We start from the raw sequence: 11,405 nt of genomic DNA, 5'->3' as shown, positions 1-11,405 counted from the left end.
GTGACTCGGAGGAAACCAGGCAATGCCTGCTAAAAACAATCATCTCCAAGATCTAAAGCCCAGTTAAAAAAAAAAAAAAAAGTCTAGGCACAGATTTCGAGCAAATTCCATCAGGTATCCGGATGTCTAGGAACCACTTCCCTTAGCCACGCCGTGCACGTCAAACCCTAAAACGAGGAAGCCTCAGCTGGGGTTGCGGAGCGCGGGGGCGGGGGGCGTCGCCGGACACCCGCAGGTCACCGAGTCAGCTGAGAGCGGCCGGGGGCCGGCGACGGAGAGCGGCGCGCTTCCCTCCCCGGCGTGAGGCAATCCTCCTCCCACGGTCTCGGGAAGCCCCGACCCGCAGGCTGGCTCGCCGGAGCGCGGCCGCCCGGGCGTAGCTCCTCCACCGCTTCCTCCCCCGGCGGCAACCACGCGACCCTTCCTGCTCTGCCGCGACTCCACCTCCCGGGCCTCGGCGCGCGCGCCGCCGCGAGTGGGCGGTGGCGGCGGGGAGGGGGAGGAGGTGCGCGGGCGCGCGTCCCCGCGCAGGGGGCGGCCCCGCCCGTGGCCCCGCCCCCTCGGCACGGCCGGCGCGCTCCGCCGGCCCGGCTGCGCGAGGCAAAGCTGTCGCGGCCCGGCGGGGAGCAGAGCTTCCTCCTCTGAGCACTGCGCGGCGCCGCCCGAGTTGTCCTTCCGCCCCTGCCTCCGCGGCGCCGGGGCGAGCGAGGGGGCGAGCGGAAGGCGCCCCGGAGCCGAGGCCCGCGATGCGGCCGGCGGGAGCCGCGGCCGTCGCGGGGTCGTCGGCGCGGGACGTGTCGCTGTGCGGGGAGCTGCCGCAGGCCCCGCCGCCCCTGGCCTCGCAGGCGCCTCCGGCCGCGCCCTCGGGCCCGCCGCTCCCCGCTCCGAGCGCGACCCTCAACCGTCTTCCCGAGCCGCTGCTGCGGAGGCTCAGCGGGAGCCTGGACCGAGCGCCCGAGGGCCGGGGCTGGAGGAGGCTGGCCGAGGTGGCGGGGAGTCGGGGGCGCCTCCGGCTCAGGTGAGGGACGAGGGCGCTGGGGGGCGTGCGGCAGGGGCGGGGTCACGCGGGGCCGGCTGCGGCCGGGGGCGCGCGCGGGCACCCGAGCGGGGGCACCGCGGCTGCGGGCCCCGGAGCGGGCGCAGGGGTCGCCCGGGTGGAAGGGGCGCAGAGGGGAGATCTCGGTCGGGAAGGTGGCGGGAATGCCGGGGAGTGGGGGGTCGGACCCTCCTCGCCTGGAGCTGGAAGGGAGAAGGGGAGATCGACCCCGGGGGATGTGGCGAGAAGGAAAGCAACCCCTGGGCTAGGGCGGTCATTCCGAAGGACTTCACTGGAAAGGACGGGGTACGGGGCACAGACCTGGAAGACCTACGGAAAGTTAGGAAGGGGAAATGCAGGTCAGGAAGATACGAGAGCGAAGGGCTTGGGTGCAGGACTTCTTGGGTTTTTCTGTAGGGAGAAAATGATGGTGGGAAAGACTGAAACTAAACTCCCCACCTTCCTCCAGACCAGCTTACGGGGTTCTCTTCTTGACCGCACCGTGAACACTTCGCCAGACGTTAAACTGTTTTCCGCTTAGCTAGAAGTAAAACCGTTCACAGGCTTGGAACTGCGACCTTTTGGTCTCAGGACTCGTTTACACTCTCAACAATGACCGACAGCCCCAGAGAGCTTTTAACGTGCGTCCTGTACATCACATACACGTACTGTAGACTGCTGTTTGCCATATTGAAAATTAAAAGTAAGGAACTTCAAAAAGATTAACTTATTTGAAAAGACTAGCCCGTGTTACATGTTAACAGAAATTAGATGTTTCTGGGTGGCTCTTGATTTCGGCTGAGGTCATGATCTCACCTGGGATGGAGCCCCCCCCCCCCCCCCCCCGTAGTGCCCCCCACTGAGCAAAGCCTGCTTGGACTTCTCTCTTTTCCTTTCTCTCTCTCTCTCTCTCTCTCTCTCTCAAAAATAAGTAAATAAACATGTTTTAAATTACATGTTTTTGTGGAAAAACAGAATTTTCCAAAACAGAAAAAAATTAGAAAAGTGGGTTTTACATCTTGAAGATCACACTGTGTCCTAACTGCAGAGAACTGGCCTTTCGGTGCCTCTGCATTGGGTCCGGTGCACCGTCACGGGTCGGGGTACACTTTCTCAGAGAGGGGATGAAAACGATAAATAACATCTTAGTGTTACTATGAAAAACCGCTCTGACCTTGGGGACCCTGTGACAGGACCTCAGGAACTGCACTGGGCGTGCCCAGACCACACTTAGAGCCACTCCTCTATGCCTTCGTTAGGACTTTGGTCTGCCTATGAACCTCTTAGAAGTTTTTTTAACTTCTTGAACGAGTAAACACTGTCTCGTACTATAACCGTTGGTTCACTTTCTTACGAACTCCGTGAGGACAGGAGGCATCACTTAAGGTCCTGCGTGTTATGCACAGAACGTGTCTTAGACGCTATACATGCTTTCGCATGGAGAGGCGAGTCATTCATTCAGAATTGTTCTTATTGAGGGCCTATTATTTGCTAGAAGTTCCAGAAGATAAACAGATGACCAAAACTTTGTTCCTGTTCACAAAGACTCGTACAGCAGTGGGCTCTTATCCTGGGACATTCACAAATAACTTGTTCAGTGCTGTTAGGTGTGAATAATAATAATGATGATGGGCTTTTATCATTTATTGAACCCTTCATGTATAGCAATACACTAAGTATTTACATGCATTATCTACTCTAACCCTCACACCAACCTCGAGTTTCAGAGTCTGGGGTTAAACCAGAGTCCTGAGGATTTGGGGTTCTTTGGCCACAGAGAATGATGTGAGGCTGGAATTAAGAAGTGGTAAACTTGTGGGAAGCCCAGGTGGCTCAGTCGGTTAAGTGTCCACCTTTAGCTCAGGTCACCACCTCACGGTTCATGAGTTTGAGCCCCACGTCGGGCTTGGAGCCTGGAGCCTGCTTCGGATTCTGTGTCTCCCACTCTCTCTCTGCCCCTCCCTCACTCATTCTCCATCTCCTCTCTCTCTCTCTCTCCCACTCTCAAAAATAAATAAACATAGAAAAAAATTTTTTAAAGAAGTGGTAAACTTGCAAAATTAAGCAGACAGATGGCACAATTTTTTTTCTGTTCCAGGGAAAAAACAAACAGACATACTTCTTTTAGAGGGAGGGGACTGTGCAAAGAAAATGTAAAATACTATTACGCTAGGTCCATAGATTTCTGAATTTCTAGACTTAACAACAGTGTAAAAAGTTGTCTTTCTTGGGGGTCAAGTCATCAGATCTGTCACTGGTTAGTTTGTGACTAGTACTCTAGTTAGGGAGGGCTGTGTTTTCCTGAGGGCCTGGGAGTGAGGACTCCTAATTTGGGAGTGGAGGAAAGAAAAGGAGGGAAGGCCCTGCCACCAAGGAAGCATGGATTCCTGACATCAGGTGCCCAGTATCCCGCTCCCCCCCGCCCCCCCTCCCCAGAGGCCCCAAGCCTTCAGTGCCTTCAGTCAGGCTTTGCTGAAGGCTCCAGAGTGGTTTCCTTGGCAAAGTACCAGGACAGTTTGAGGCCACATTGCTGGGGAAGGTGATGTAGAGGGAAGGGCCGTAGCCTCACAAGATGTGACCAGCAACAAAGGGCTCGCGTTCATGGAATGTGATAATTCCAGGGTGAGAAGTCTGAAAAGAAATTGGTGGGGTTTCGCCAGCCTTCGAGGATGGTGAAGATGAGTTCAGAGTAGGTGAGTGGTGGTCGGAAGTGGGGGCGGCCCTACAGGTTAGAAAACTGGGGAGCCCTGGGGCACCTGGGTGGCTCAGTCGGTTAAGCATCCGACTTCGGCTCAGGTCATGATCTCACTGCTCATGAGTTCGAGACCCGCGTTGGGCTGGCTGCTGTCAGCACAGAGCCCGCTTCAGATCCTCTGCCCCCTCTCTCTCTTCCCCTTCCCTGCTCACGCTCCATCTATCAAAGATAAATGAATATTTAGAAAGAAAGAAAAAGAAAACTGGGGACCATTAATGTCATATACCTCCTAAAATCTGAATTACACTGACAACAAAAAGCTTAGCACTGGGAGCTTTGGGGGCTGGAGAGGGACAGTGGAGGGGGTGAGGTAAGCTGGTGGTGCTTAGTCTGTGGAAGACAAAAAAGTTATTTCAGAGTAATTTCATACTGATGATGGAAGAGCATCTAGGTTGCACCAAGTCCCAGAGGTATATCTCTCTAGTGTCAGACTGAGGAATTAAAGTGTGAGCGTCCAGGTGCCTAACAGTTCCCACTGTGGGAGGATGTGGACTTTTCCCCGAGAATCTTCAAAGCCTGCCTGTTGTTTCTTTTCACTTTTTTCTCGCTCTATATGTGCTTCCTCAAACTAGATGAGAATTTAATACATAAACCACAAGAGTCTATTCTGAACTATCCGTCGGGGATTAGGAATAACTGTAAATGTTTTCATTTGATTGTGGGTGATCCACACTCAGTCTTGGCATATAGTTTAGTTTCCCACAACCGGGTGCGTATGGGAGTCCCCTGAACGCAAACCCGGCCCTTAATTCCATTCCATGTCCTGATACTGGACACCCTCAGCCGTCAGTGTAGACGGGTGCAGGTTCTGAGTGTCTGGCCGAGGCTGCATAAATTCTGTGGTGGCGTGGAACATCGCTCTGGAAGGTGACAGCTTCCAGAGACTCTGACGCTGCTTAAGTGCCGGGCGGGGGCGGACGGTGCGACAGGGACCGAGGGAAACCATCACAGAAGGCGCCGCAGCCTCTGTCCTCGCCCGGTTTACAACAGGGCAGAGAGCAGGTGTGAAAAGCCGGAACGGAGCCCCTCCTGTTTCCTGTCTCTCGGTCTGTCTCCTGAGAGTCTGGAATTCGGAGCGCTTCAGGATTCAGGCGTTGTGTCTCCTGCTCTCCCCGCCTTCACCTGACCCCCTCCCTGGTGTGCCCTCAAGTCGTGACTGTACCCATTTCGGGGGGACAACTCTTCGTTCAGAGCATCGATCCGTGTCTTTGCTCCGAACGCCCCGGACTCGCGCTTGTAGGCGCCTAGTAGCCGTCTCCTCTTCAGTGACGGAAGATACCTTAAACGTGACACGTCCCTTCCCGCACAAAACTCTCTCTCATGTGGGTTTCTTCGGCTCGCATATGGCGGCCGCACGCCTCGCGTTACCCAGGCCCCGTGCTGCACAGTGCTTCCTGCCTCTGCGCTCACACCACGTCCACTGTATCAGCAGCCCCCGGCCGCTGGGCGTCTGCACTGCCACCTCTGCTGCCCGGCCCCGGGCCAGCCACCGGCGGCCGGCCCCTTCCAACAGCTGCCTCGCGTCGCCGGCCCTGTCCCCACCCCGGGGCGCTTCTCAGCATAGCAATAAGAACTATTCTTCTAAGACGTTCGTTCAGTCAGGTCTTACCCTTCCTCTGCTCACAACCCTTCAATTGCTTTTCTGTTTCAGGATCAGAACACCCTTTGTGTTAACTCTTGGACCTTGTCTTCCTCCCTTTCCTCTGCTCTCGGTGCACCTGCTTTCTGGCCGCTTGCGTGAACCCAGTAGGGTGTTTGTACCTGCTGTTTACTCAGCGTAAGAGGGGCTCCACAGGTGAAGTGTATGACTTGCTCCTTTACCTCTTCACGTGTTTGCTTACAAGTCACCTCCTCCAGGGAGGGCTTCTCTGATCACATTATCTAAAATCACCCTGTACGTCTGCTCCAGCTCTGCCTGTCCCACTGCTTTGCTTTGTTTCTGTCCAGAGCACCCATGACCTTTGGATGGGCACCCACACACACCTCCGTGTGTCTGCCTGCGCAGGGATACATATATGTCTTCACCTATAGAAAAATCCAAGACATTAAGGGAATTTTGTCTTGTTGGCTACAACCTCCTCAATACGTGGGGAGAATGGTTGGCCTATTTTAGATGACTGGTAAGTAGTTGTTGAATTAGTGAATAAAGATTCCAAAGAGTAAGTGTTCCAAGAAGAGAGGCGAAAGAACATAACAGTGATGCCATGGTTCACACCCTAAGGGAGGTGAAATGCGTTTTATTTGATTATATATTTTTTGAAGTGAAGATAAATGTAAATATTTTCAAAAGCAAAGTCCATTTGTTTCAGTAATAGTCTTTTTTTTTTTTTAATACTTATTTTGCAAGAGAGAGTGAGAGCCCGCTGTTGATGCAGAGCCCAACGTGGGGCTTGAACTCACAAACTGTTGAGATGACTGAGCCGAAATCAAGAGTTAGACGCTTAACTGACTGAACCACCCAGGCGCCCCTAAAAGCAAAGCCCATTTGTTTCAGTAATAGTCTTTTAACTGAAATGAGAAGTTCCAAATTAGGGCTAGTAGAAACCACTTCAAAGCACTGTCTTTACGGGAATGTAACTAAAAAAGGCAAGACTTAAAGGCTGGGTATGTATAAGCATCCTCTCCGTTGAAAGCCAGTGCCCATGCGGAAAATCAGTAAAAAAGGAAAGGAGATACAGAATCTTGTTTTTCTCCTGGGCCTCTTGTGTTGGAAACTTTTGTCTCCTTCGGTTTTACCTTTCTTCATTTGGAAGAAAGAAATCAAACCGTTTTTCATTTTTTCAGCAGAAACATTAAAGCCTCACTTGGTTGCATTTGATGAGATAGACCAGATTCTGATAAACTTTCTGAGAACCTCTCTGAATCATAAGAAAAAAAAATTATGTTTAGCATACAGCATCCTTGTTTTTGTAAAGCTCATATTGTGATTACCTAAAAAAAAATTGGTGATCCTTATATTATCTCTCATACTGGTACCTTGACTTGGACGTTACAGGGACTAACAAAAGAAATTTTTATAAAATAGAGGACCAGCAGGTATCTGCAGCTTTTGTTGTTGCTGTTGTCACAGACATCATTATCGCATAAAAGAAAAGACACTTTAACACTGAAAAAAATAGGAAAGACCACCTTAAGGACAGCAAGACAGTCGTGTCGTCCTTATTTTTATTTACTTGGGGCTTTAGATTGTGGTGCCACTGGTCTATAGTCCAGAATTTGGGAACAGTTAACCTACATTATGATTCACACTGAACAAAAATAGAGTATTGAATGAACTCATTTAACTCAGACCCTTGGAAAAGAATATCTAGTGCGTACAGAGACAGGAGGCCTTGAAGGGCATGATCAGGCCACCAAACTAGGAACTACTCAAAAACATTTTTAAGGAAAACCTAAAACAGTTTCAGAAATCAGCATGATTAGGAAATTGATGTTCTTTTAAGACCTCCATATTTCTATTCCATAAGAAGAACTCACTTTTATGGAGTTCTTGCCACCCACCGTGCTAAGTGCTTGAGTCATGGGTTATCGGATTCTAACAATCCTATGAGGTAGGTGATACTGCTATTGAAATTATTTTGGTTGGTACATTTTTTTTCTAAATTTATGAGATTGCCAACTTCACTACAGAATTATGGATCTTGAGTGACCATTATGTAAATGCTATGGGAGCCTTTTAAGAAAACTGGTCAAAATGAATGTGGATTAAGGATATTCCAAGTCCTATGAAAACTTGCTGACCTTGCACCTGCCCCAGCTTTCATACTGTCGCCCCTTCCATCTCTCCAGCTTCTGGCCTTTTTAATTATGATTGAAATTCACTCAGTAATCATTCTGTTATGAGTACCCACTATGGGCAAGACAGATCTTAGGTATTGAGATGTTAAAAATACAGGGTTTCTGTTTTCAAGGAGTTCGATGATCTCCTTAGGTACAGAAGATGTGTATGAAAGAAAAGCTCATGGTTTTAAGGCAAAATTGTGTCCACTGAGACATGGAGAACATGGGGTCTGCAAAGAGTGACCCAAGAGCCAGATTTGGGCCATGACAAGCTTATGAGCTAAGAATGGTTTTTATATTTAAAAAATTGTAAAAGAGACAAGAAAGAAGACCATGCAGTAGACTGGCTCATAAAGCCGAAAATATTTCCTCTGCCACTTTCCATACGTTTGCCGACCTTTGGTGTATAAGAGAAGCTCCGTCAGGAGGTCTAAAGTGTGTTTGGAGGGCTCGTGTGGTCTGAGCGAACCTCACAGGGAACTGAGAGGTTGTATTGGACGATGATTTAAATTGGTAGGAAAGGGAAAGCTCTGTCTGGAGGTGTGCGAGGCGTGAATTCTACAGGGTATCGTGGAGGTTACCCAGAGGCTTTGGTTGGCCTTTGTTGTCAGTGATGTTCTTTGGCAAGATTATTGGGGTGTTTTTGTTGTTTTGTTTCATTTTCCTTTAATGTTTTTCTCCTCTTGTGTGTTTCATACTTGTGCTTTCCCTTCCTGTGAAATGGTTGGAGTCCATACTCCTTGTCCCATTATTTGTGGCCTGCCACAGTCTGATCTTAACCTTTCTAGCCTTGCATACACCTGCTGGGTACAATGACATTGAACAAGAAAAAAGTAGTTTCCACAAAAGGACGAGACAGAAAGCTCCTTTAGAGCAGAGGTCAGCAAACTTTTTCTGTAAGGAGCTAAACAGCACATATGTTCAGCTTTGCAGACCAGCGACTCATGTCTGCTGTTATAACAGGAAGGCACCCATCCACGTTTGTGAAGGTAGATGTGAATGAGCGTAACTGTATTCCAGCAACACTGTTTACAAAGTCAGGTGGCGGGGTGGGTTTGGCCCTCGCACCAGAGTTTGTCTTCCCCCTAAGGCAGAGTATTTTTAGGTGCTTAGAAGTACTGTACTTTGAATGTCAGTAGCACTGATGGTCTTTTAAAATTTGCTGAAAAAATGAGCACACATAGTAACAACTTCAGCGGTACAAAAGATTTATAGTGAAATATGAAGCGTCTAGCTTTGAGCTCTGCTGCCCTGGCTCCCTTCTGCAGGACCAGCCCTACTGCTAGGTCTTGCCTGTCTTTTCCGAGTTAACTCTGCATATAAGAAAAGCGCATGTTAGTGAAAATGGTATCATGTAGACCATACATTGTTTTGTGTCTTTATTCGCATGATCACACGCATAGGGATGCTCCTTTGCTAATATAAAATACTGTATGTTAAGGGTTGTTTTTTTTTTTTTTTTCATTTTTCACGATGTCTCAAAGATCTGTGTCTCTTTCTTGGGTCATATTGCACTTTATAAAAGTGCAAGAAAGAGTAGAGAAACTTATCTGATCATTTTATTCCCTGTTCCCAAATTAAAGAACAAATTTTGATCAGTATCAAAGCTAATTTCTCTCACTCCCTGTTTTAAGATTTCTCTCATCTTCTGATTCAGTTGTCACGGGAGCTCATCTGGAGACAGGCGTAGAGAGGAATCCCCCCTGAAGGCAGAAGGAGGAGGAAAGGACAGTAGATTCATAAATGACACCACTCAGCGACTCGCGGTTTATTCCCTATAACAGCTGCAGCCATGCGAAACATATAGCAGGCATATCACGTTGGAGAACGTTGTTGACTTGAATTAAATCTGTTGTTTGCAGTTGTCTGGACTTGGAGCAGTGTTCTCTTAAGGTCTTGGAGCCTGAAGGAAGCCCAAGCCTATGTTTACTGAAGCTAATGGGTGAGAAAGGTTGTACGGTCACAGAGTTGAGTGACTTCCTGCAGGCAATGGAGCACACTGAAGTTCTTCTGCTTCTCAGCCCCCCAGGTAGGTTCTTCTCTTAGGTATATTCCCCAGGAGTTTGTGGAGACAAACTAAGAGGAAAATATCTCATTTGACAATGAATTGTGTTAAATAGTTTTGGAAAACGTAAACATTTGAAGCCTCATTTTCTCCCCCAGGTTGAGACTAAAGAAGACATAAAAAGCAAATTCAACACACGAACATCGATTTGATTGTGGTTCAAAAACATCAACTAGATAGAAGACAATTTGGGGACAAGTAAAACAATTTAGATTTAACATACATATTGGATATTAGGGAATTATCATGGGATAATGGTGTAGCTCTATAGAAGAATGTCTTTATTCCGAGGAGATGCATACTAAAGTATTTAGGGGATGGGGTGCCTGGCTGGGTCAGCCAGTAGAGCGTGGGACTTTTGATCTTGGGGTTGTGAGCTCAAGCCCCACGTTGGGTGTGGAGCCTACTTAAAAAAACTTATAAAGTATTTAGGGTTAAGATTTCTATAGTTTATGTTGAAATAGTGCATCCAAGGCTCAGTCAGTAGAGCCCATGACTCTTAATTTTGGAATCATGAGTTTGAGCCCCACATTGGGGGTAGATATTATTTTTTTAAAAAAGAAGAAGAAAGAAAGAATACAGCCAAAAAAATAAATAAATACATATTTATTGATATGTGCATATCTATAGGAAGGCGATAAAGCAGATGTGACAGATGTTTATTGTTTAGGTATTTTGCCAACATGATGCATTTGAATTATTGATTGACTCAACTGTGATTTTTTTTCTGGATATACCAATACTGAGTGGGATTTCTTACTTCCAGGATCGGGTGTGAGAGATAGGAAAAGCCTCTCCCCCCCACCACACACACACATGGGGTTGGTCCTCTGCAGTCACATCAGGCAAGAGAGGCCACGTGTGCTAAGTCACTGGTTGGCAGCGGCACTGCAGACCCTCTTTCTCAGGGGTCCAGTTTGCCATTAAGGGTCCCACTACAGTCAGAGAGGCCAGTCGAGATTAGGCCATGGGCTACGGACTCACGCTCTCTGCTCACGTGGTTTTGAGGTATGCAGTTTCTATTACATAGCCAGGTTATTTGTGATAATATGGTTAGTTTAACACGAAGAACCTAACATTATAATTTAGATCTTATTTTTGACTTAGTTCTGGGGTTCGGGAACTAGGGGCACGTGGTAGTGGTTTGCTGTCAGCCGTGTTTACCAGAAGCCCCAACTCAGCTTGGCGTGATAAAGGGAATAAATTCTAACCGAAAAGTCTCAGAGCAGATCGGGCTCAAGAGAGGCCAGAGACCATCTTTTCAAGGAACTGGTTTGTTTTCATCTTTGCCCTTCCTTTCTCGTTATTGGCTTCCCTCCAAGAGTGGCTTTCTGCGTAGTGGCAAGATACCCGCTGACTGTTCTTCGCCTTCATCTTTATCCCAGCAGCAATCATAAGATTCGCTGTCGTTAACTCATTTTGATGACGTCCCTGTTCCTACCAGGAGGGATGGGCTGGAAATAACCACTGCTGATGCGGCCCGCATCGGGGCGAAATTGTCTGTCACCAATCCGTGAACTTCCTCGTGAGGTGACAGTCATTAACTTTTATATCCCCAGTGCCTTGAATAGGACCCAGAAGTTGTGACCAAGGAAATCTGCCACTCGGGGGCGCTCAGCTGCTAAGTTCTCGTACTTCAGAGAATACGGTAGCAGGGCTCTGAAAACGCAGGAAACTTCTCCAGGAAGTAAATATAACTTTTATATCTCGTTACCTTTTTCAGTAATCACACTCAATTTCTCTGTTGGTTGCCAAGTTTATAAAATGAG

At 48.4% G+C, this 11,405-nt stretch overlaps 1 protein-coding gene across 2 annotated transcripts in view; it reads left to right on the top strand.

The window, feature by feature from the left end:
- The first annotated feature begins 622 nt into the window (after positions 1–622).
- Positions 623–11,405, top strand: part of MALT1 (MALT1 paracaspase) — a 60,102-nt gene continuing 49,319 nt past the window's right edge. For both annotated transcript variants that reach the window (XM_039230491.1, XM_039230490.1), the window contains exons 1-2: positions 623–1,018; positions 9,434–9,600. In XM_039230491.1, the coding sequence (XP_039086422.1) occupies positions 747–1,018; positions 9,434–9,600 (439 nt within the window). In that variant the 5' untranslated portion in view covers positions 623–746. The remainder of the gene's footprint in view (positions 1,019–9,433; positions 9,601–11,405) is intronic.

This window comes from Hyaena hyaena, unplaced genomic scaffold, assembly GCF_003009895.1.
Source record: "Hyaena hyaena isolate Hyena2069 unplaced genomic scaffold, ASM300989v1 scaffold_47, whole genome shotgun sequence".
NCBI classification, from domain to species: domain Eukaryota; kingdom Metazoa; phylum Chordata; class Mammalia; order Carnivora; family Hyaenidae; genus Hyaena; species Hyaena hyaena.
The sequence above is the reverse complement of the archived record's forward strand: the minus strand, read 5'-3'. Positions and strand labels throughout refer to the sequence as shown.